General features: G+C 50.0%; 1 protein-coding gene across 1 annotated transcript in view; it reads right to left on the bottom strand.

The window, feature by feature from the left end:
• Window positions 1-26,817, bottom strand: part of LOC140406533 (semaphorin-5B-like) — a gene marked incomplete at its 5' end in the record, with an annotated part of 108,953 nt that overhangs the window by 40,421 nt on the left and 41,715 nt on the right. The window contains 3 exons of the mRNA XM_072494537.1: window positions 8,929-9,136; window positions 12,280-12,487; window positions 14,828-14,963. Coding sequence (XP_072350638.1) covers window positions 8,929-9,136; window positions 12,280-12,487; window positions 14,828-14,963 — 552 coding nt within the window. The remainder of the gene's footprint in view (window positions 1-8,928; window positions 9,137-12,279; window positions 12,488-14,827; window positions 14,964-26,817) is intronic.

Genomic DNA, 26,817 nt, shown 5'->3' with positions numbered 1-26,817 from the left:
AAGGGTGGAGGCGTGGGCTTAAGTAGGGTGCTCTTTCCAAGGGCCGGTGCAGACTTGATGGGTCGAATGGCCTCCTTCTGCACTGTAACTTCTATGATTCTATGATCTTATGTCACACAAAAATGAACATACGCACGTACATGAACACACACACACGAACAAACACAAAGAACAGGCACAAACATGAACACATGTGAACATGAACACATGTAACACAAGCATATGTGAACATGAACACACACATGAACATGAACATACATGCATAAACACACACACAGAAGAGTTACACACAGAGGTTACTATGTAATCTTAGAGTTAAATTAATGTGCAATTAGCAATATTTTCCATTCCTCCCTTGGTCAGACAACTTGCAGCATTATGTAATGTTTACAAAGCTGGATCAGTAACTTAGACATCATGAGGTCACATCCTACTGTGGCCAAGTTGTGAATCTGAATTCAACGAACCTGCCAATGTGTGGGCTCATACCCGAAAGCTGGCTCTAAAGGTTCACCCAATTGGCATAAACAAAACCGGCATGGTTTAGTAATGCCCATTAAAACCTGTCACCTCTACCTGACCTGGCCTACCCAGAACTCTAGCCCACAACATACGGTTGACTCTGAAAGAACACAGGAAACAGGAGCAGGCCATTCGGCCCCTCGAGTCTGCTCCGCCATTCAATAAGATCACAGATGATCTGGCTGCGGCGTCAACTCCGCTTTCCTGCCGTCACTCCACAACCCTTGACTACCTTGTCGATCAAAAATCTGTCTTACTCAATCTTGAACATATTCCGCAGCCTGACGACCCTCTGAGAGAAGAAATTCCCACTCATCTGCGAGTTAAAAGGGAGACCCCTGATTTTGAAATGGTTCCCCCCTGGTTCTAGAATCCTCCACGAGGGGAGGGGCGGGCTCTGTCAAGTTGGCTGGCAGCTCGCGAGGGCAGACGTCCTCCCACTGGGTCTCACCCTTACGTCCTCAAAGCCGTCCGCCAGCACGCGATGACCGTGGGGCGGCCTTGTTTAAAGTTGGTCGGTCCGGGACCAATATTTCTACCAGGGGAGAAAGCGGGAAAAGGCACCCCACCGGACAACTTGCTTTCTCATCTTTCTGCGGCTGGCAAATTTGGCTACAGCCCACGCTGCCCCTTCACCCGGTTCACTAATACAGGTGGCGAATAGATGAGGCCCTTGAACTGCTCCCTCTGGTACTCGATTTAGCTACAATTTATTGAGTTGAAAATGCCACAATTATCCAGACCCTGAAGTAGGTTAGCGAGCAAATAAATCGGGAATGAGGTCCTCACCGGTATGGAAGGGTTATTGGGCATTGCCATGCCACTGCGCCCGGGGTAGCCAGTGCTGTGCCAGTGGGGGAAATAAAAGGTCCTCAAATATTCAAACTTCTTAACGACTCCAGGGAGAATGGGAAACTGAATACAACTGAATCCAGTCAAGTGCGAGTGTTGGATTTTGACAAGTTATTTCCAGGGAAAACATAATTTATGTGGACTGTCAAAGAGTGAAGTTTTAATTGAAGATAATCATATTATTTGAGATACATGTCGGTTAGGAAGGAAATAACTTTTCCTCATTGTTTGAAGGTTTATGATTCTATAGGTACAGTAGACATCTGTTTTCTGACAGTGTTGTACTTCAGCTCGGCCACAGGGTACCTGACTAAATAGGGGGTTTAGTAACAGGTAATTATCTACAGCTGTAGCTCCCGTTTCCTCACCCCACCCCTCCCTGCTCCATGCTCAAATGTTTGGCAACCACAAGATTTTGATAGTTTTCCATCTTGAAATTTTTCTCCTGGGCAGCACGGTAGCATAGTGGTTAGCACAATTGCTTCACAGCTCCAGGGTCCCAGGTTCGGTTCCGGCTTGGGTCACTGGCTGTGCGGAGTCTACACGTTCTCCCCGTGTGTGCGTGGGTTTCCTCCGGGTGCTCCGGTTTCCTCCCACAGTCCAAAGATGTGCAGGTTAGGTGGATTGGCCATGATAAATTGCCGTTAGTGTCCAAAATTGCCCTTAGTGTTGGGTGGAGTTACTGGGTTATGGGGATAGGGTGGAGGTGTTGACCTTGGGTAGGGTGCTCTTTCCAAGAGCCGGTGCAGACTCGATGGGCCGAATGGCCTCCTTCTGCACTGTAAATTCTATGATTCCTCTGTCCTCTCCTCGCCCCCACCCCCGACTCCACAACCTATTTCCCTCCAAACCTCTCAACAACCATTTGCCACACTGGGTGTATCCGACAGGGTGAGTGGCACTTGCTAAATTGCCCAACGGTACGCTGCCTATCTGGGCAGGAACATCGGGATTTCAGCTCACCCCCAGTCTACCTTTACTTTACATCCCCTCAGAATCCACCGGATGACTCCCAGCCGATGGAAATTCTTCCCGATTTAATTTGTCCACTCTCCGGCACTGAGGCCAAGTGTGACGTTCCCACTCTCGGAGGAGGTGTTAAGCTTGAGCTCCTGTCTTTCCTCTCAGGTGTACGCCGCCAGTCCCATGGCAATCTCTCCAGGTACCATGCCTTGAAAGGATGCTGGTGACCATGGACGTCAGTGCTGGTCCATGGTCACCAGCCCATGGTTACGCTTGGCAAGGTACTGCAGTGGCTTGCCCTTGCCACCTGCAGATGGCGAACCAGGAATCTCTCCCACTCTTCACGCCTGCCATTGGCACAGTTTGGAAGGACTTACAAGTTGACCCACAGCCTCTTTGGCCACGTTGCGGATGCACCTTCTTCCGCCATCAAGCCCTCCAGTGGGATTTGAACCCAGACAGTCTGGTTCAAAGGCAGGCGGGTACTGTTTCTGGTCCCACCTGCAATGATTCCCGTGGTGGGTGACGGAAAATGTGGCGGGCCATTTAAAGGTCCGTTGGCCTTGGGCGGGAATTTCTAGTCTCAGTGCGGGAGCAACCGGGGATTCCCGCCCAGGGCTGTTGCCCACTGCACCACAAGTGCTCCTATGGCAACGCTTGGAAGAAATTCCGAGGAGGTCTCGCTTGAGTCAGGGCCACCATTTACCCCTCAAACACCATCAGAGACTCTATCCATCACCGTGAGCGCGATTCAGCAGACTCAAATACAAGTCTGCCGTGTGGCGCATTTAGCGAAGTGTTTCTTAGCAGCTGTAATCTGAGAAAGACCCCGCTATCCAACCGCCCTTTGCTGTTTCTTTTGGCCTCGAGGAGTTTCTCCCTGCCAAGGGTGCCAGGCTGGCAGTGCCATGGTGCCTGGGTGCCAATGTCCCAGGAGACACCCCCCCTCACCCCCACCAGTTGCCGTCATGACTGGTCTACGTTTGGGAGAACCAGTACTAAACGTCGCCTTGGCGAGGCCGCCCAGAGAGGGAGAGAGGTGTTAGGGAGGGAATTCCAGAGCTTAGGACCCAGGCAGCTGCAGGCACGGTCACCAAGGTTGGCGGGAAGGAAGTCAAGGATGCACAAGAGGCCAGAAGAGGAGACTGGCAGAGCACTCGGAGGTTGTAGAGCTGGAGGGAGTTATTATTGTTAGAATAAATTTAGAGAACCCAATTCTCCTTTTTTCAACTATGGGGCAATTTAGCGTGGCCAACCCACCTACCCTGCGCAACTTTTGGGTTGTGGGGGTGAGACCCGTGCAGACATGGGGAGAGTGTGCGAACTCCATACGGACAGTGACCCAAGGCCGGGGTCGAACCTGGGACCTCAGCGCTGTGAGGCAGCAGTGCTAACCACTGCGCTACCTTAGCTGGAGGGAGTTATAAACGTACCCGCGAGAAGTAAACACAAATATCGGTAAGTCAAATGATTTGATGGGACCTATTAGAGAGGCTTGTACTGACAAGGCCTCAAGTGCCAGCCGTGATTCAGCAGATAGAGCATGGACCCCTGAGTCAGCAGCCCCCTACTCTACTCCCTTTACACACAAGGCTGGATGGCAAAATTTGGCTCCAACTCCATCTACAAGTTTGCTTTGTTTGACACGACTGTCGTGGGTCGGATCACGAACAACGATGAGTCAGAGTACGGGAGGGAGATAGAGAACCTAGTGGAATGGTGTAACGACAACAATCTCTCCCTCAAAGTCAGCAAAACTAAAGAGCTGGTCACTGACTTCAGGAAGCAAAGTACTGTACACACCCCTGTCAGCATCAATGGGGCTGAGGTGGAGATGGTTAGCAGTTTCAAATTCCTAGGGGTGCACATCTCCAAAAATCTGTCCTGATCCACCCACGTCAACGCTACCACCAAGAAAGCCAGCGCCTATACTTCCTCAGGAAACTAAGGAAATTCGGCATGTCCACATTGACTCTTACCAACATTTACAGATACACCATGGAAAGCATCCTATCGGGCTGCATCACAGCCTGGTCTGGCAACTGATCGGTCCAAGGCCGTATGAAACTTCAGAGAGTCGTGAACCACAACCCAGTCCATCACACGAACCTGCCTCCCATCGATTGAGTCTGTCTACACCTACCGCTGCCTGGGGAAAGCGGGCAGTATAATCAAAGATCCCTCCCACCCGGCTTACTCAGTCTTCCAACTTTTTCCATTGGGCAGGAGATACAGAAGTCTGAGAACACGCACGAACAGACTCAAAAACAGCTTCTTCCCCACTGTTACCAGACTCTTGAACGTCTCTCTTATAATTATAATAATAATCTTTATTATTGTCACAAGCAGGCTTACATTAACACTGCAATGAAGATACTGCGAACATCCCCTAGTCGCCACATTCTAGCCCCTGTTTGGGTACACTGAGGGAGAATTCAGAATGGCCAATTCACCTAACAGCACGTCTTTTGGGACTTGCGGGAGGAAACCGGAGCACCCGGAGGAAACCCACGCAGACGCGGGGATGCTCTTGAAGGTGGACAGAAAGGATGGCACAGCACCTTTTGAGCAGAAGAGCAGGGGACTAATCTACTGTGAGGGCCAATATTTATCCCTCAAATTGTTCTGTCTTCTGGTGACTGCCATTCAAAGTAATTACACTTTGAGACTGTGGAGCTCGCCATGTGATTGGTGGACTGATAACACTCTTGCTGAGCACCTGCCTGCGATGCAGCAGTGAAACGTAGCATCCAGGACGTGCATCGCATTAACTATTAGTTCTTAGCTTTTTATGACTAATATAACAACATAAGAACGGCAAAACGGATTATCTGGTCATTACTGTCTGTGGGATCTCACTGTGTAAAAATTGTCTGTCACATGTCTTACTGTCCCTACACTTTAAAAGTAGCCGAATAGCTATAAAGGGCTTTGAGGGAGGTGCTGAGCTCGTGGAAGTTGCTGTATAAATGCAGGTTGATTCATTTCCCGGAGGATCCCACTGCCGGCCAATAGGGGGCCCCCCCCCCTCCGCCGCTGCAAACGGCACCGCGAGGGGGCACAGAAAATCCCGCCCTTCATTTGATGAGACTCAGAGATCGCATTGGATAATCTTTCAACGGGCCGGCACCGACACAGCGAGCTGAATAGCCTCCCCCCCTTCAGCAGCACTCGAAGATCTCTGCGGCTTGGGCAACTCAGCCTGTGGAAAGTCAGTAATTCCACACTGTCTTTCCACAGCCAACGCCCTCCCTCTGCGGGGAAGGAAGGAATGGTCCATGTGTTCGCTCAGTGCCGCCCTGCTGACATACTGGGTGTCGCAACTGGTATCGGGGTTTTGGACGGCGATGAGAAAAATAAGCACCCAGACATCTGTTGACTTTGACCGTCCCCTGTTGGCACACAAGTGGAAATAGGACACTCCCGGTGTCAGCAATCTACTAAATCCTCATTGACATCATGAAGCCCCAGGTGAAAATGGAGAGTCCCGCCGATTTGCTGATTGCCTCCCCACCCCCACGTTACATAAATACCAGCTGTCCCGCAGCATCTCGCAGCAAAGGGATTATTCCGGAAGAATATTCTTGCTGGCAAGGTCACACTCGGATTGAAGTTGGACAGGCAGCACAACTTTGTCAAAACCCAACGCGCTCTAAGGATGAAATCTGATGCATTCAAGGCCTCCCGTGACCGCTACCACCTTCGGAGGGGGCAAGGGCAGCAGATAACTGGGAACACCACCGACTGGAGGTGCCCGCTCAAACCACACGCCGTCTCGACTTGGAAATATATTGGCCGTTCCTTCACTGTCGCTGTGCGAAATCCTGGAACTCCCTCCCTAACAGCAGAGTGGGTGTACCTACACAACATGGGGTGCTTGCAGTTTAAGAAGGTGGCTCACCCCCACCTTCTCAGGGGCAATTAGGGACGGGCAACAAACGCTGACCCAGCCAGTGACATGCAGTGAACGAATTGAACAAAGAAAGGTCTCCATGATTGAAAACCGCACCCAGCAATGGTTTCCAATCGCTTGACGCAACTCCCATCACCACTGACCTTCTTGGGTGATGACCTTTGGCATTTTAACTCCGGCACCTGCCCATCTTTCTCTCCACTCCGCTGCTGGAGGCAGCCACCCCACTGTCGGAACCTCCCCAGGAAAATTGGCAGCTTGTCTGTCCATCAAAACCTCCCCATTGCTTTCAGTCACCTCTCACCCGCCTGAAACATGGTCACTGCATTAACGCAGTAATGGCCAAGAGCAACAGCAATGTGCATTCACATACTGGCTTCAACACATTTCTCCACTGGAGTTCAATTGGCACCAAACAAAAGTGGACGACATTAGATTGGATGTCAAAGAGCTAAGTATCGAAGGAGAGAGAGGCAGAGAGCATTAGAGGGGTAATTCCAAGGCTTAAGGCCGAGACAGCAGAAGGTATGGCTGCCGGCGCTTGAGTAATGGAAATCAGGGACGTGCAAAAGGTTGGAGTTGGAGTGGCACAGAGATCTCGGAGGTCTGTAGGCCTGAGATTGAGAGGCTGAGGCAAAGGAGCCATTTGAACACATTGATAATAATCATAAAACCAAGGGCAGGAGCCAAGGTATAGTCGTATGTTTACAGGATGAAATAGGACACCAGGAGGGGAACAATTCAATTTGTCTCAGGCAGAGGCCAGGGTGTGGGTGAGGCACAGAGAGGATACGGGGACAGAAACTCCACTCAGCGCAGTCACAGATACACCACTCAGCGCAGTCACATATACACCACTCAGCACAGTCACATCTACACCACTCAGCGCCGTCACATATACACCACTCAGCAGTCACATATACACCACTCAGCGCAGTCACAGATACACCACTCAGCGCAGTCACATATACACCACTCAGCGCAGTCACATATACACCACTCAGCGCAGTCACATATACACCACTCAGCGCAGTCACATATACACCACTCAGCGCAGTCACATATACACCACTCAGCACAGTCACATCTACACCACTCAGCACAGTCACATATACACCACTCAGCGCAGTCACATATACAGCACCCAGCGCAGTCACATATACACCCCTCAGCACAGTCACATCTATACCACTCAGTACAGTCACATATACACCACTCAGCAGTCACATATACACCACTCAGCGCAGTCACATATACACCACTCAGCGCAGTCACATATATACCACTCAGCGCAGTCACATATACACCACTCAGCACAGTCACATATACACCACTCAGCGCAGTCACATATACACCACTCAGCGCAGTCACATATACACCACTCAGCGCAGTCACATATACACCACTCAGCGCAGTCACATATACACCACCCAGCGCAGTCACATATACACCACTCAGCGCAGTCACATATACACCACTCAGCGCAGTCACATATACACCACTCAGCGCAGTCACATATACACCACTCAGCACAGTCACATATACACCACTCAGCGCCGTCACATATACACCACTCAGCGCCGTCACATATACACCACTCAGCGCAGTCACATATACACCACTCAGCACAGTCACATATACACCACTCAGCGCAGTCACATATACACCACTCAGCGCAGTCACATATACACCACTCAGCGCCGTCACATCTACACCACTCAGCGCAGTCACATCTACACCACTCAGTACAGTCACATATACACCACTCAGCACAGTCACATATACACCACTCAGCGCAGTCACATATACACCACTCAGCGCAGTCACATATACACCACCCAGCGCAGTCACATATACACCACTCAGCGCAGTCACATATACACCACTCAGCGCAGTCACATATACACCACTCAGCACAGTCACATATACACCACTCAGCGCCGTCACATATACACCACTCAGCGCCGTCACATCTACACCACTCAGTACAGTCACATATACACCACTCAGCGCAGTCACATATACACCACTCAGCAGTCACATATACACCACTCAGCACAGTCACATATACACCACTCAGCGCAGTCACATATACACCACTCAGCGCAGTCACATATACACCACCCAGCGCAGTCACATATACACCACTCAGCGCAGTCACATATACACCACTCAGCGCAGTCACATATACACAGCTCCGCGCAGTCACATATACACCACTCAGCGCAGTCACATATACACCACCCAGCGCAGTCACATATACACCACTCAGCGCAGTCACATATACACCACTCAGCGCAGTCACATATACACAGCTCCGCGATGTCACATATACACCACTCAGCGCAGTCACATATACACCACTCAGCAGTCACATATACACCACTCAGCAGTCACATATACACCACTCAGCGTAGTCACATATACACCACTCAGCGCAGTCACATATACACCACTCAGCGCAGTCACATACACACCACTCAGCGCAGTCACATATACACCACTCAGCAGTCACATATACACCACTCAGCACAGTCACATATACACCACTCAGCAGTCACATATACACCACTCAGCAGTCACATATACACCACTCAGCACAGTCACATATACACCACTCAGCGCAGTCACATATACATAGGTTGATGCTCTTTTAGCTGCGCCTTCAGGAGACTCACTGTTCTGTTTTGTAGGAGAAGCATCGTTCCAATGGAATCTTCAACACCATCCCGTTCAATCCCACAAACAGGGACCTGTCGCTGTGAAGGATCTGCAAGCTTCGAATCGGCTCCTGTTTGCCCGGCGGAAGCAGCTGCAACTCCTCCAAGTAGCAGCCTCGCAGGCTCTTGGTCTCCGACGAGAGGGTCTTCAGAATGGTGCCGTGCTCTGCGTTCAAAAAGAAATAGTCATGGGGTTACCGGTGAATCAGGGCGTCTGTCGTGTTGGCGAATCCATCAGTTTAATTTGGCGAAACAGAAATCAACTAAACACCTAGACCCAGGACATTAGCCTATATGAATGCACAAGTGGGAGGCCACAGAGTGGAGACAACCAGGCCAGAGTGCGATGAGGAACCATTCCCAACTTGGGAATTTGGTGCAGCCGGGGAATGCTGTGCTGCCTTTATCCTTTCTCAGAGCCGAATAGCTAGTCTCTGTTCAAAAGCGCTACTTGGGGGAGCAGCTCGGTGGTCGATTGATGAGTTTAAAGATTTTATCCCTCTTTCGGGGGCAGAAGTTTAAATCGGTACTGAGGAGACTTAGGCATTGCATTGAGTTTATAGCTTAACCCGTTAAAACTGCTCGGTATAACTGCACACAACAGTTGAGTTGTATTTTTAGAGCTGAAAAGTAATTAGCTGAATTGAACACAATAAAGAAGGCAGGGAAGATGGTGCGTTGCAGCTGTAGCATGTGGGAGTTGCTGGTGGGCACCACTGTGGCCCACGCCAACCACATCTGCAGTTAGTGTCTGCAGCTCGAGAAACTCAGCTCAGAGCTGCTGCGCTGTTGTCCGAGCTGCGGACACCGCGACGCATCAGGGAGGAGGCAGTGCCCCAGGAGGCAGTCACATCTCTTCGGGCTAGCTCCCTTGAACTTGCTCCATGGTCATAAGACCATAAGACATAGGAGCAGAATTAGGCCACTCGGCCCATCGAGTCTGCTCCGCCATTCAATCATGGCTGATATTTTCTCATCCCCATTCTCCTGCCTTCTCCCCAGAACCCCTGATCCCCTTATTAATCAAGAACCTATCTATCTCTGTCTTAAAGACACTCAGTGATTTGGCCTCCACAGCCTTCTGCGGTAAAGAGTTCCACAGATTCACCCCCCCTCTGGCTGAAGAAATTCCTCCTCATCTCTGTTTTAAAGGACCGTCCCTTTAGCCTGAGATTGTGTCCTCTGCTAGTTTTTCCTACAAGTGGAAACATCCTCTCCAAGTCCATTCTATCCAGGTCTCGCAGTATCCTGAGTATCCTGTAAGTTTCAATAAGATCCCCCCTCATCCTTCTAAACTTCGAGTACAGACCCAGAGTCCTCAACCGTTCCTAATACAACAAGCTCTTCATTCCAGGGATCATTCTTGTGAACCTCCTCTGGACCCTTTCCAAGGCCAGCACATCCTTCCTTAGATACGGGGCCCAAAACTGCTCACAATACTCCAAATGGGGTCGGACCAGAGCCTTATACAGCCTCAGAAGTACATCCCTGGGGCAGACGTGTGTGCCAGTGTGTGAGGCAGCATAGTTATGGGGTTAGATGCTGTTCTCTGCAGTTGAGAGGGGGAAACCCTTGGCTGTGTTGCTTGCCTGGTTTCAGGATCAAGAACATCTCTTCCGGGCTGGAGAGGCACAGTAAGAAGTATTTAGACACCAGGTTAAAGTCCAACAGGTTTGTTTCGAATCGCTAGCTTTCAGAGCTCCGTCATCAGGTGTGTGATGAAGGAGCTGTACTGCAAACGTTAGTGATTTGAAACAAACATGTTGGACTTTAACCTGGTGTTGTAAGACTTCTTACTGTGCCCACCCCCAGCCCAACCCTGGGAGGGGAAGGATCCGGTTGTCATGGTGACTGTGGGTAGTGACATAGGTAGGACTAAGAGCAGCTAGGGGGAAAATTAAAAAGCAGAACCTCAAAAGGTAATAATCTCTTGACTACTACCGGAGGCACAAGCAGATTTAATGAGGGGAAATACGATCAGAGCATTGACTGTGTGGCTCAAAGATTGGTGTGGGAGAAATGGGCACTGGTACCAGTGCTGGGGAAAGAGAGAGGCAAACCATTATAACGGTCTTCACCTGAACCATGCTGGGGTCTGTCTTAGTCAGTCATGTAATTAGAGTTATAGGGAGGGCTTTAAACTAACTAGTTGAGGGGACGGAAGGGTGGTGTGGGCTCAAAAACGCCCCGTTAACTCCATTCTCTCTCCACAGATGCTGTCAGACTTGCTGCGATTTTCCATCAATTTCTGCAGTAATTTGCTTTTATCATCAGACCAGCTCCTCAGGGCCAACAGGAAAGGGTTACTAAATCTCAGCCTTGAAGGCGTCACCACCCATCAACCCACCATCCGCCATGCCACACCTCAAAAAGAATTATTTCACAAATATCAGGTGCCACCACAGCTGAATAGCTCACCAACATTCACTGCAGAGACGCCTACTGGTATCCAAGCAGCCAGTGCCTGTTGGAAGTACGCTCCAGCGTGTCTCATGGAATGGTTGTATTTCCAAAGGCGGCCGTTCAGCCCCTCGAGCCCGTGCTAGCTCTCTGTCAGAGCAGTTTAGTTACTCCAATCCGCATGCCCGCCAGATAGTTGTCCAACTCCCTTTTGAAAGCTACGGTGAAATCTGCCTCCACCACACTCTCAGGCAACACACTCCAAATCCTAACCACTCGCTGCATAAAATAGTTTTTCCTCACATTGCCTCTGGTTAGAATCAGAGAATTTACAGTACAGAAGGTGGCCGTTCGGCCCATCGAGTCTGCACCAGCCCTTGGAAAAAGCACCCAAGTCCACACCTCCACCCCATCCCTGCAACCCAGTAACCAGGGCACTAAGGGCAATTTAGCGCGGCCAATCGACCTAACCTACACGTCTTTGGACTGTGGGAGGAAACCAGAGCACCCGGAGGAAACCCATGCTGACACGGGGAGAACGTGCAGACTCCGCACAGACAGTGATCCAAGCCGGGAATCGAACCTGAGACCCTGAAGCCGTGAAGCAACTGTGCTAACCACTGTGCTACCATGCCGGCATTCTTTTGCCATTCACATTAAATCAGAGTCCTTTCGATTCTCGAACATTGGGCCAATAGGAACAGTTTCTCCTTGGTTACTCTGTCCAGGCCCCTCATGGTTTTGAGCACCTCGATCAAATCTCCTCTCAACCCTCTCTTCTTCAAGGGGAACAATCCCAGCTTCTCCAACCCATCCCCATAACTGAAGTCCCCCCATCCCTAGAACCATTCTCAGGTGAGGCCTCGGGTTCAATGGGGGGGAGCGAAGAAGATGAAGAGAATGTTTTACCTGTGCCAATATACATCACGTGGTAGAGCGTGTCCCTGCCTTGCACGATGTCCACTACAAGCTTGGAGAAACGCATGTTGTCGTGAGTGACCAGGGGGTTAACAGTGACCGGCTGCACCACATCGTTCATGAGGAAGAAGCGTTGAGCGTCCTGGAGGCTGCGCTCCGTCAGGTTCTCGTTGGGTCCGTGGTCTCCGAGTGAGCCACACTACAGGGTGAGTAAACACAAGGCACGTTAGGGGTTCCTTCACCCCAAGAATTTCATCCTCATCATCTCGGGTCTCCACCCAAAAAGATCGAATTAAGCAAATGCTATGTTGGCTTTTACTGCAAAGAAATTGGAGCATAAGATTAAAGAAGCCTTATTACAATCATATAGAAACTTGGCGAGACCACACCTTAAGTACTTTGTACAATATCGCTACCAATCAACATACTGGGGTTTACCATTGGCCAGAGACTAAACTGAACTAGCCACATAAATACTGTGGCTACAAGAGCAGGTCAGAGGCTATGAATTCTGCAGCGAGTAACTCACTTCCTGACTCCCCACAAACTGTCCACCATCTGCAAGGTACAAGTCAGGAGTGTAATGGAATACTCCCCACTTGCCTGGATGGGCGCAGCTCCAACAACACTCAAGACGTTCAACACCATCCAGGACAAAGCAGCCTTGCTTGATTGGGCACCCCATCCACCACCTTCAACATTCACTCCCTCCAGCACCAACGCACAGCAGCAGCCGTGTGTGCCATCTGCAAGGTGCACTGCAGGAACCCGCCAAGGCTCCATTCACAGCACCTTCCAAACCTGTGATTGTCTAGAAGGGCAAGGACAGCAGATACCTGGGAACCCCACCACCTGGAGGTTCCCCTCCAAGTCACTCACCATCCTGACTTGGAAATATTTCGCAGCTCCTTCACTGTCACTGGGTCAAAATCCTGAAAACCCCTCCCTAACAGCACTGTGGGTGTACCTACATCATTTGGACAGTTGCAGTTTAAGATCGTGCTTCACCACCACCTTCTCAAGGGAAAGTAGGGATAACACCGGGCACTGCCAAGATGCCTCAGGTGGCACTGCCAGGTGGCAGGGGTACTGCCAGGGTGCCATTCTTTGCGCGGCCGTGATCGGGACAGAGTGTGCCCTGCGCTGCATTGAACCTTAGTTAGGCCACACTTGGAGTATCATAGAATCATAGAATTTACAGTGCAGCAGGAGGCCATTCGGCCCATCGAGTCTGCACCGGCTCTTGCAAAGAGCACCCTACCCAAAGTCCACACCTCCACTCTATCCCCATAACCCAGTAATCCCACCCAACACTAAGGGCAATTGTGGACACTGAGGGCAATTTAGCATGGCCAATCCACCTAACCTGCACATCTTTGGACTGTGGGAGGAAACCGGAGCGCCCGGGGCAAACCCACGTATAGTGTTCAATTCTGGTCGCCACACTATCAGAAGGATGTGGAGGCTTTAGAGAGGGTGCAGAAGAGATTTACCAAGATGTTGCCTGGTATGGAGGGCATTAGCTATGAGGAGCGGTTGAATAAACTCGGTTTGTTCTCACTGGAACGACAGAGGTTGAGGGACAACCTGATTGAGGTCTACAAAATTATGAGGGGCGTAGACAGAGTGGATAGTCAGAGACTTTTCCCCAGGGTAGAGGGGTCAATTACTAGGGGCTGAGGTTTAAGGTGAGAGGGGCAAGGTTTAGAGGAGATGTACGAGGCAAGTTTTTTACGCAGAGGGTAGTGGGTGCCTGGAACTCGCTACCGGAGGAGGTGGTGGAAGCAGGGACGACAGTGACGTTTAAGAGGCATCTTGACAAATACATGAATAGGATGGGAATAGAGGGATACGGATCCCGGAAGTATGGAAGATTTTAGTTTAGACAGGCAGCATGGTCGGCACGGGCTTGGAGGGCCGAAGGATCTGTTCATGTGCTGTACTTTTCTTTGTTCTTTGCGCGGGTATATGGGGGTGGGGGGAGGTAGGGATCTCCTTATAATGAGTTGGGGCTTGAAGGGGGCTTTGGTGGTCACGTTGAGGGCTCAGGAGATCGGGACACCATTAATCTCTTGCTGCACTGAGGAGGAGTTTCGGCGACGGAACTCCTCAGTGCGGTAAACGGGGCTAAGAAAGGCCTCGCAGAGAGTTCCTCACTGAGGCCCCGATGTTCCCGGATGGGCGATGGATAGCAGGGCGTTTCTAGGCGCTCCGAGTCCCCGGGAAACACCCGGCTAATCTCGTGCCACGAGACTCGGTCTCCATTCGGGTAGACCGCTCCCATGGGGACAGTGTGGGAAGATGCAGCAGGGATAGAAGATCAAGCCACGCTGCTGATACTATTACTAATATCACCACCGCTCGAAAGGTCAAACCTGTATCGTGTCCCAAATTAAAAACTTCAAGGAGAAAGTAAATGAGAGTCGTTGGAGACATGTGCCCGGAATAATCTGTGAGGGGTCAAAAACAATCACCTGCGCCATTCAAAGTGGAGCTGGTACTGGGACAGTCGTGTGACCAGGAGAGATTTGCCATGTACCTGAAAGTTAGGAATGGGGTTTGAAGCCGGCAGCCATGTTGATCGAGGGTTCTCCTGGTAGCGGAAGGGTCCGTTGAAGGCTTGAGTGATGGCGCTGAGATTGTAGGCACAGACAGCAGAGGCCGCGATGCTGTTCCTGTTGGAGAATCAGAGAGGTTAATATTGAGTGGGTGAATTAATACAGGACCCACGTCCCCCTCATGGTCCTCCATTACCCATTGCTTCCTTCCACGCCTTCACTTCCCTGGTGAGAGGGCAGCCACTCCACGTGGGCCCCGGGTTAGCTCCAAGATCACCTGTATCAGCCCTAAGGAGGTACGTTATGTTATACAGGGCTGCGTTAACTCCCAGATAGAATCGTAAGATAATAGAGCACAGAAGGGGGCCATTCGGCCCATCGTCTCTGTGCGTGCTCCTTCGAACTCTCTTCCTCAAAAGACAGTGGAAGCAGAGTCTTTGAATATTTTTAAGGCAGAGCTAGGTAAGAGTCTTGATTAACAAGGGGGTGAAAGGTTATCAGGGGTCAGCGGGAATGTGGGGTCGAGGTTACAAGCAGGTCAGCCATGATCTTACTGAATGATGGGGTAGGCTTGAGGGACCGAGTGGCCTACTCCTGCTCCCAATTTCATATGTATGCATGTACGTTCATAAAGAGTCATTCAATTAGTCCCACACCCACTTGCTCTGACGCATACTCATCCAATTTGAATCTATTTGCCAACCCTGCCTGGAGGATTTCTCATTTCTGTCACCTGATGAAAGGTCATCGACCTGAAAGATTAAACTGGCTCCCTCTCTCGCCACAGATGCCCCCTGACTTGCTGAGTATTTCCAGCATTTTTCTGTTCGAATTTCATATTTCCAACATCAGCCCTTTGCAGATGTCCCTTTGCCCTTCTTTGCGATGAGACCGAAAAGCACCGAGTTCTCCCAAGGTCCCACCAACCGACAATTATCCCTCGATCAATAGCTGAACAAAGTCATCGACTTCAGGAAGCGTAGTGGAGAACATGCCCCCGTCTACATCAATGGGAACGAAGTAGAAAGGGTCGAGAGTTTCAAGTTTTTAGGTGTGCAGATCACCAACAACCTGTCCTGGTCCCCCCATGCTGACACTATAGTTAAGAAAGCCCACCAATGACTCTACTTTCTCAGAAGACTAAGGAAATTTGGCGTGTCAGCTACGACTCTCGCCAACTTCTACAGATGCTCCATAGAAACCATTCTTTCTGGTTGTATCACAGCTTGGTATGGAGCCTGCTCTGCCCAAGACCGCAGGAAACTAGAAAAAGGTCATGAATGTCGCCCAGTCCATCACGCAAACCAGCCTCCCATCCATTGACTCTGTCTATAATTCCCGCTGCCTCAGAAAGGCAGCCAGCATATTAAGGACCCCACGCATCCCGGACATACTCTCTTCCACCTTCTTCCGTCAGGAAAAAGATACCAAAGTTTGAGGTCACGTACCGACCGACTCAAGAACAGCTTCTTCCCTACTGCCATCAGACGTTTGAGTGGACCTACCTGGTATTAAGTTGACCGTTTCTTTACACCCTAGTTATGACTGTAACATTACTTTTCACTGTACCTTGGTACACTTGACAATAAACAAAATCCAATTACGTTCTGCAGTCTCTCCTTCCTTGCCTACGTATGGTATGTGTTGTCTGTACAGCATGCAAGAAACAATACTTTTCACTGCGTACTAATACATGTGACAATAATAAATCAGTAAGAAGTCTTACAACACCAGGTTAAAGTCCAACAGGTGTGTTTCAAACACTAGCTTTCGAAGCGCTGCTCCTTCCTCAGGTGAATGCCGGCATCTCCACGTAATAATAAATCAAATCAAAATCTGCTGATTATCACAGTGCTGTTTACCGAATGCCCTTCAGAAATACCTCAGCGGCACTTTGGGACATCATGAGGTTGGGAAAGGTGATTATAAATGTGCAAGTCTTTCTCTCTCCTCCCTCATTTAATGGTGGCTCCAACAATCGGGGAAGAAGAATAATAACAGCCTTGTGTCTACCGTATATTACTGCAGTTGGTTCTGCTGTCCAAAGCTGTTCACTGTGTAGGACTAGGTTATTGCTGCCAAGCTGCCTACACCTGCATTCTACCCACTTGGCCCCATTCTCTTACCCCCTTTCTTCAACTCTTACTTCATTTCTCAAATATTCAGCCACTTTCCTATCAGATCATAGAAATCATAGGGCGGTATTCTCCGGCCGCGCTCGCCCAGCGACCGTATATTCCCGCCCAAGGTCAATGGACCTTTACATGGCCCGCGTCCTGCCCATGGTGATCTTGCAGCGGGTGTGGCTGAAGAATCCAGCCCATACAGTACAGACCCTTCAGCCCATCCAGCCTCCACCAACAGCTAAAAATACAGATTCTAATCTACACTCATCCCACTTCCCGGCACGCGGCCTTGAATGTTTTGACATTTCAGGTGTTCATCCAGATACTTTTCAAGATTGTAAGGTTTTTCCTGCCTCAACTACCCTCCCAGGCCGCGCATTCCAGGTTCCCATCACCCTTTGTGTGAAAACGCTTTCCCTCCTATGTCTTATGGTCTTATAAAGGAGATAGCTGAAGAAATAGTGGAGGCGTTGGTGATGATGTTTCAAAAGTCACTGGAGTCAGGGAAAGTACCAGAGGATTGGAAAATCGCTGTTGTAACCCCCCTGTTCAAGAAGGGAACAAGGAAAAAGATGGAAAATTATATGCCAATTAGCCTAACCTCGGTTGTCGGCAAGATTCTAGAATCCATTATTAAGGATGAGATTTCTAAATTCTTGGAAGTGCAGGGTCGGATTAGGACAAGTCAGCATGGATTTAGTAAGGGGAGGTCTTGCCTGACAAACCTGTTAGAGTTCTTTGAAGAGATAACAAATAGGTTAGACCAAGGAGAGCCAATGGATGTTATCTATCTTGACTTCCAAAAGGCCTTTGATAAGGTGCCTCACGGGAGACTGCTGAGTAAAATAAGGGCCCATGGTATTCGAGGCAAGGTAGTAACATGGATTGACGACTGGCTGTCAGGCAGAAGGCAGAGAGTTGGGATAAAAGGTTCTTTTCGGAATGGCAACCGGTGACGAGTGGTGTCCCGCAGGGTTCAGTGTTGGGGCCACAGCTGTTCTCTTTATATATTAACGATCTAGATGACGGGACTGAGGGCATTCTGGCTAAGTTTGCCGATGATACAAAGATAGGTGGAGGGGCAGGTAGTATGGAGGAGGTGGGGAGGCTGCAGAAAGATTTAGACAGTTTAGGAGAGTGGTCCAAGAAATGACTGATGAAATTCAACGTGGGCAAGTGCGAGGTCTTGCACTTTGGAAAAAAGAATAGAGGCGTGGACTATTTTCTAAACGGTGACAAAATATTCATAATGCTGAAGTGCAAAGGGACTTGGGAGTCCTAGTCCAGGATTCTCTAAAGGTAAACTTGCAGGTTGAGTCCGTAATTAAGAAAGCAAATGCAATGTTGTCATTCATCTCAAGAGGCTTGGAATATAAAAGCAGGGGTGTACTTCTGAAGCTTTATAAAGCATTAGTTAGGCCCCATTTAGAATACTGTGAGCAATTTTGGGCCCCACACCTCAAGAAGGACATACTGGCACTGGAGAGGGTCCAGCGGAGATTCACACGGATGATCCCAGGAATGGTAGGCCTAACATACGATGAACGTCTGAGGATCCTGGGATTATATTCATTGGAGTTTAGGAGGTTGAGGGGAGATCTAATAGAAGCTTACAAGATAATGGATGGCTTAGATAGGGTGGATGTAGGGAAGTTGTTTCCATTAACAGGGGAGACTAGGACCCGGGGGCACAGCCTTAGAATAAAAGGGAGTCACTTTAGAACAGAGATGAGGAGAAATTTTGTCAGCCAGAGAGTGGTGGGTCTGTGGAATTCATTGCCACAGAGGGCGGTGGAGGCCGGGACGTTGAGTGTCTTTAAGACAGAAGTTGATAAATTCTTGATTTCTCGAGGAATTAAGGGCTATGGAGAGAGCGGGTAAATGGAGTTGAAATCAGCCATGATTGAATGGTGGAGTGGACTCGATGGGCCGAATGGCCTTACTTCCACTCCTATGTCTTATGGTCTTATGGTCTCAAATCCCCTCTAAACCGCCTTTCCCCTTAAAATGATGCCCCCTTGTTATTGACCCTTCAGCTAAGGGGAACAGCTGCGTTCCAACCGGCCTCGTCGCGCCTCGTGAGATCCAGGCGTCGAAATCTAGATGCCCCCCCCCCATTGAGGCCAGGATCCAGATTTGCATATTCAAGTGTGCAGTCAGGCTCACTTGAATATGCTCTTGCCAGAGTTACCCAAGGCTCGGGATCTAACCCCTGTGCCTTGTTGACCCCGAGCGAGTGCTGTTTAGTGCTGGTCTCCACCGACCTGGACCAGGTGTACTGGCATTTGGGAGGGGCTCCCTCCCAGGTGATTGGGGGCCCCTAGTTGGTCGGGCTCTGGGCAGGGTGGTACCCTTGCACCACCTGGACACTGCTACCTGGGTGCCCTGCCAGTGCCACCTGAGCACCGTGCCAGCTGGGTGCCACCCTGTCCGGGTGGCACTGCCAGCCTGGCATGGGCACTGGCAGCTAGGGTGGTATTTTGCCCATGCCAGGGGTGTCCTGTCCTTGTGGGGTGCAGGTGGCTTGGTAAGTTGGGGCATTGGTGAGGTCCGGAGGCTGTGGTGGAGGGAGGGGTCCAGAGTCTAAAATGGCACCCTGATCTCCTTCCCGCAATGGCGAGCGGAGGTCGTTAGTGCAGGAAATCAGGCTAAGTGTGGCCTCAATGGGGCGTCCCTCACAAAGGCCCAGAAATAAAGCAGAGTCCCGTTGAATAGTGGGGTCAATCTCGGCGCTGTGAGCACTGGGAAACATAAACGCATCTGACATGGAACTCCATTCCATTTCCGTTAAATTGCGCCCGTGGCCTAACAAACGTCCTGTACAGCTCCAAATGTTATTATAGATTCTGCTGCCACTGATGGTCAGGCTCTATACCTTCAGCTACAATGAAAAGGTGACATTCTGACCCAATTCCTACTGCGATGGTGTAAATCCTGGATAACAAATCTCTCTCAATTTCACATTGGTGGCAGCCTGTTATTGTTCACTCAGGGAGTCGGGGTTGCTGTGGCAACATGCACACTGTAGGCTAGAACTGTGGAGGGTGAGGGTAGGGGCTCCAACTCCCTCTTCCATCACCTGGCTGGCCAGGCACCTCACCTGTTCTTACCACCTGCCATTGACGTGTACTGGAAGGGTTTGCAAGTTGCTGCTCAGACTGTTTTGGTCACATTAGGAGAGCACCTTCTGTGGTCTCAAGTCCTGGGGTGGGACTCGCACCCAGAGCTTCCGGCTCAGAGAGAGGGAAGTTACCCACCGCTGAGGAAGATGTGTTCATCATGTGGCCAGCCTTCCAACATGTGCCAACAGCAGCGGGAGCGATTGCCAGTCCGCCACATGGGAGCTAAGTTGAGGCCTTGAATGTCACAGACTCCCGCTCCAGACTACAACAGGCTTATTTCAACAGCAGTTCAGTCTCCTTAAGAGAGCTGCAAACCATACTGTGCTGCAATTCAGGAAAATCAGAAACCAATTGTGTGCACAGCAAGATCCCACACAAAGCTCTGATCTAAATAACCAGATTATCCCTTTTGAATGGTGCTGAGCGCTAAATATGTATCGGGAGAAGGCCCCTGGTCTCCTTTGGGAAGATATACCGCGAGATCCTTCACATCCACTCGAGAGGGCACACTGGGACTCGATTTAATCTAATAATCTTTTATTAGTGTCACAAGTCGCCTTACATTAACACTGCACTGAAGAAGGGCAGCACGGTGTCGCAGTGGGTTAGCACTGCGGCCTCACGGCGCCGAGGTTCCAGGTTCGATCCCGGCTCCGGGTCACTGTCCGCGTGGAGTTTGCACATTTTACCCGTGTTTGCGTGGGTTTCGCCCCCACAACCCAAAAATGTGCAAGCCAGGTGGATTGGTCATACTAAATTGCCCCTTAATTGGAAAAAATGAATTGGGTACTCTAAATTTTAAAAAAAACACTGCAATGAAGTTACTGTGAAAATCCCCCAGTCGCCACATTCCGGCGCCTGTTCGGGTACACAGAGGGAGAATTCAGAATGCTAGCAGCACGTCTTTCGGGACTTGTGGGAGGAAACCGGAGCACCCGGAGGAAACCCACGCAGACACGGGGAGAACGTGCAGACTCCGCACAGACAGTGACCCAAGCCGGGAATCGAACCTGGGACCCTGGCGCTGTGAGGCACCAGTGCTAACCACTGAGCTACCGTGCCACCCATTTAACCACCCACCCCGGGAGTACAGTGGTAAAGAAGCGGAAGAAATAAAGAGAGAGAGAGAGAGGATTAAAAGTTTATTAATACACAGATTTCACTCGCAGAACAAGCTTGTACTATTCTGGAGTTGCTGCCTGAATGTGCAGCCTGGGAGCGAGCAATGGGACTTTATGGGCTACAAACGATCACAGCGAAGAGCTCTAAGTGGGGCTGTACAGTCGATATCAGCTACAAATCTGGAGCAAACTCGAACTGACATCTCCAATTAAATACAAGGCTCAAGTTACTGCTCGCTCATCTGTGCTAAATATTCCCAGGGAAAAAAATATATAATCAGCATTTAGCAGCAACTGGATTGACATGGGGTTGAGCCGTACATTCAGACCCTTCCACACAATACCCAAATGAATTCTGCCCTGCTTAAAAGATGGCTTCATTTGTTAGCGAGTGACAAGTGCGATGTTATTACAGCGCTCTGGCCGGCTGCCAGCAGTTGCCTGCTTACATCCTAAATCTCCAGGAACAAGACAGAAAGGAACAAGCTACGGAGTAGAGAGAAACTGAAACCGACTTGGGCTTCAGAGAACAATACCACTGGCTATCGTGAGCGATTAGCATCCAGAGTAAAAACCCTGCAAACAACAGGCAAAGGTGCAGGATGTCTTTCTCACTTTGGCTCATGAAGTAGGAGCAATACCCAGTGTGACAGTCAGCCCCACAGAGACCAGGTCCCACCGGCAACATGTACAAAGCACCTTTAACATCGCACATTTATAACCTAAAAATCAGAGTCAGCCCTTTCATTTTAAATAAATGGGGCTCACCCCCTCCCTCGCGCCCCAATCCAGAAGCAAAGTCCGCTGGATGCTCCATGCTAGCCTGCCCCACAGCCTCACCGCGCGTAGCGGGTGGGCTACATTGTCTGACAGTGGGACGTCAGCCCCTCACTCGGGAGGACAGCCCACCCTCAGGAGATGTCGGCCTATCAGATTGGCTGGCAGCTCCAGCGGTCCCAACAGCGCCAAGATCTGGGTAGTGGCCGCTGCCGGGACTGCAACCAGTCCTGAGAAGACGGTCCAATGGATCGTGGAGTGTGGCGGGTCTGGGATTTTGGGGGGGGGGGGGGTAGTGTTTGGCTGGCTTCGGGATGGTGGGATGGGGGCAGTAGGTTTTGGAGAGCAGGCGGGCAGGTGGAAAGGAGGGGTACTATCTCAGGGAGGACTGCTCCCAGCCCCCCCCTCCCCCCATGATCGGAGGGCTTCTACTGAACTCAGTACCCCCCTTCCTTTCCGCTCTTATAAAAACATTTGGATTATAATGGGCCTGCCCACTCCCACCGACGGCCCACGCCAACTGTAATATGGTATGGACAGCGTCTCATTGGGGTCAAGTGACTTGTTAACAAGCTTAATTGGCCCTTGAATATAGATTTAAATATGGCAAACGAGCTGCCGATTTGGCATCTGCCCATCCACCGGGTTAAGTGGATGAGCTCGGGGGTGGGAGGGAAGGTGGTAGGGTGGGCTCTATTTTATGTCCCCACCTCTCCCCCCCCCTGCCAAAAACACATCTGGCGGGGGTGCGGGGCAAGTAAAATCCAGCCTCATGCAAAGGGTGGAGGAAGTGTAAAACCTTCCCTCCCAACAAGAAATGCATGCTAACTCATTTCATGATTTCAAATCTGAGGTAGATTTCTGCCCTCTAAGGTTGTAAAGGGATATGGAGCCAAGGACAGGGGGTGGGGTAGGGTCAGGATATAGATTAGCCATGGTTGGAGAGCATAGCATTTACAGTGCAGAAGGAGGCCATTCGGCCTATCGAGTCTGCACTGGCCTTTGGAAAGAGCATCCTACCCAAGCCCATGCCTCCACCCTATCCCCATAACCCAGTAACATCACCCAACCTTTTGTACACTAAGGGGCAATTTAGCATGACCAATGCACCTAACCTGCACATCTTTGGACTGTGGGCGGGAACAGGGGCACCCGGAGGAAACCCACGCAGACACGGGGAGAAAGTGCTAACTCCACACAGAGAGTGACCCAAGGCCAGAATTGAACCTGCGACCCTGGAACTGTGAGGCAGCAGTGCTAACCACTGTGCCACCATGCCGTCCAATGAATCTCATTGAATGGCAGCGAAACAGACTCGTGGGACTGAATGGCCTATTCTTGCTCCGTAAATGGCCCAAGGCACATCTCTGGGTAGTTATTATCGTCAACTAAGTAAATCCGTCATAGTCCCAGATGACCATAGGCTGCTTTACCCTTTGAGGGGGGAGAGCTGACTGGTGGTGACTTAACCTGAGGGTCACATACCTCGGGCAAGGAGCAAGATTCAGAAGGCGGGGCGGAAATTGAACCCGCGCTGTTGGCCTCGCTCTGCATCTCAGCCAACTGAGCTGAACCAGACATTGGGCCGCATAAAGGGACATTAGGATAGGAAATAGGTCAATTTTAAGGCAAAGAGTCTTAGTTGATGAAAGAGGTGGTTGTCGTGTTAGGTACACTGGTCTAACACTGGCTGCAACTGGATGCAGCTTAGATCAGAAAGATACTCCAGACTTTGAAGTTAGTTCAATCAGGTTTATTGAACTAATAGCACAGTTAGCACGGTTCTCTGTGAGTTCGACTCTCTGCTAACTTGAGTGTGGTTACTCTGTCTGACTGGACCAGACCGGCTCTCAGCCACGTGGTGGAGGTGTGAGATTGTAACAACTCCCTTGACTGACTCTCTAGATGTTCATCAGTGGAAAGAGGCGGAGTGTGAGTGCCCCGTGTCATTTATAGTCAGATCCCACCCCTGAGTGTCCTGCCTGCTTATTGGTCATGTCCTGTTCTCTGTGCCCATTCACTGCTTGTTTGTATATCATTATGTGTGTGTCTGCATATCCTGACAGTGGTTGTCAGATCTCAGGCTGGAGGAACCAAGCTCCAAGTCACAGATGTAACAGCGGAAACAATAGGTATTGAGGCAGCACCACAGTGGGTAGGTAGGGAGGTAATTCCAGAGGTTCAGGCACAGTCAGCTGCCCATGGTGGGGTGAAGGAAGTCAGGGATCCACAAAAAAGGCCATAATTGGAAGGATACAGTGTTCACAGCAGATTGTGGGGCTGGAAGAGATTATAGAGATAGGGAGGGGCAAGGACGAAGGGTGGGGCGTGAGTACAAAGACGAAAATGGAGGCATTGCTGGAGCAGGCTGAATCTGCACCGTGTTAGCTGGCCCTAGACCGGACTGTAACGGGGGATTGCAAATGGTATATCACCACACCACAAATCCTGAGGGTACAGCAATCAGCCTCCGCGGGCCTCCATCCCAATGGCTATCCAGCGACTCTGCTCTGAAGTCTGTAGACAGGTAGGCTGTGTGGGGAAAGGATGAGAAATGTGACAGTAGCCTCTAAATGTTCTGAATGTCATACGAGGAACAGAATGAGGCCTCAGAGGGCAAATGGGGACGATGAGGAAAATGTCTTTTATGCATGCAGTGCGTTATTCTGAAATAGAACATAGAACATAGAACATAGAACAATACAGCGCAGTACAGGCCCTTCGGCCCACGATGTTGCACCGAAACAAAAGCCATCTAACCTACACTATGCCATTATCATCCATATGTTTATCCAATAAACTTTTAAATGCCCTCAATGTTGGCGAGTTCACTACTGTAGCAGGTAGGGCATTCCACGGCCTCACTACTCTTTGCGTAAAGAACCTACCTCTGACCTCTGTCCTATATCTATTACCCCTCAGTTTAAAGTTATGTCCCCTCGTGCCAGCCATATCCATCCGCGGGAGAAGGCTCTCACTGTCCACCCTATCCAACCCCCTGATCATTTTGTATGCCTCTATTAAGTCTCCTCTTAACCTTCTTCTCTCCAACGAAAACAACCTCAAGTCCGTCAGCCTTTCCTCATACGATTTTCCCTCCATACCAGGCAACATCCTGGTAAATCTCCTCTGCACCCGCTCCAAAGCCTCCACGTCCTTCCTATAATGCGGTGACCAGAACTGTACGCAATACTCCAAATGCGGCCGGACCAGAGTTCTGTACAGCTGCAACATGACCTCCCGACTCCGGAACTCAATCCCTCTACCAATAAAGGCCAACACTCCATAGGCCTTCTTCACAACCCTATCAACCTGGGTGGCAACTTTCAGGGATCTATGTACATGGACACCTAGATCCCTCTGCTCAGCCACACTTTCAAGAACATTGGCCAAATATTCCGCATTCCTGTTATTCCTTCCAAAGTGAATCACCTCACACTTCTCTACATTAAACTCCATTTGCCACCTCTCAGCCCAGCTCTGCAGCTTATCTATATCCCTCTGTAACCTGCTACATCCTTCCACACTATCGACAACACCACCGACTTTAGTATCGTCTGCAAATTTACTCACCCACCCTTCTGCGCCTTCCTCTAGGTCATTGATAAAAATGACAAACAGCAACGGCCCCAGAACAGATCCTTGTGGTACTCCACTTGTGACTGTACTCCATTCTGAACATTTCCCATCAACCACCACCCTCTGTCTTCTTTCAGCTAGCCAATTTCTGATCCACATCTCTAAATCACCCTCAATCCCCAGCCTCCGTATTTTTTGCAATAGCCTACCGTGGGGAACCTTATCAAACGCTTTGCTGAAATCCATATACACCACATCAACTGCTCTACCCTCGTCTACCTGTTCAGTCACCTTCTCAAAGAACTCAATAAGGTTTGTGAGGCATGACCTACCCTTCACAAAGCCATGCTGACTATCCCTGATCATATTATTCCTATCTAGATGATTATAAATCTTGTCCCTTATAATCCCCTCCAAGACTTTACCCACTACAGACGTCAGGCTCACCGGTCTATAGTTGCCGGGGTTGTCTCTGCTCCCCTTTTTGAACAAAGGGACCACATTTGCTGTCCTCCAGTCCTCTGGCACTATTCCTGTAGCCAATGATGACATAAAAATCAAAGCCAAAGGTCCAGCAATCTCTTCCCTGGCCTCCCATAGAATCCTAGGATAAATCCCATCAGGTCCCGGGGACTTATCTATTTTCAGCCTGTCCAGAATTGCCAACACCTCTTCCCTACGTACCTCAATGCCATCTATTCTATTAGCCTGGGGCTCAGCATTCTCCTCCACAACATTATCTTTTTCCTGAGTGAATACTGACGAAAAATATTCATTTAGTATCTCGCCTATCTCTTCAGACTCCACACACAATTTCCCATCCCTGTCCTTGACTGGTCCTACTCTTTCCCTAGTCATTCGCTTATTCCTGACATACCTATAGAAAGCTTTTGGGTTTTCCTTGATCCTTCCTGCCAAATACTTCTCATGTCCCCTCCTTGCTCGTCTTAGCTCTCTCTTTAGATCCTTCCTCGCTACCTTGTAACTATCCATCGCCCCAACCGAAACTTCACACTTCATCTTCACATAGGCCTTCTTCTTCCTCTTAACAAGAGATTCCACTTCCTTGGTAAACCACGGTTCCCTCGCTCGACGCCTTCCTCCCTGTCTGACCGGTACATACTTATCAAGAACACGCAGTAGCTGATCCTTGAACAAGCCCCACTTATCCAGTGTGCCCAACACTTGCAGCCTACTTCTCCACCTTATCCCCCCCAAGTCACGTCTAATGGCATCATAATTGCCC

This window comes from Scyliorhinus torazame, unplaced genomic scaffold, assembly GCF_047496885.1.
Source record: "Scyliorhinus torazame isolate Kashiwa2021f unplaced genomic scaffold, sScyTor2.1 scaffold_590, whole genome shotgun sequence".
NCBI lineage: Eukaryota > Metazoa > Chordata > Chondrichthyes > Carcharhiniformes > Scyliorhinidae > Scyliorhinus > Scyliorhinus torazame.
This window is presented reverse-complemented; position numbering and strand designations above follow the sequence as displayed.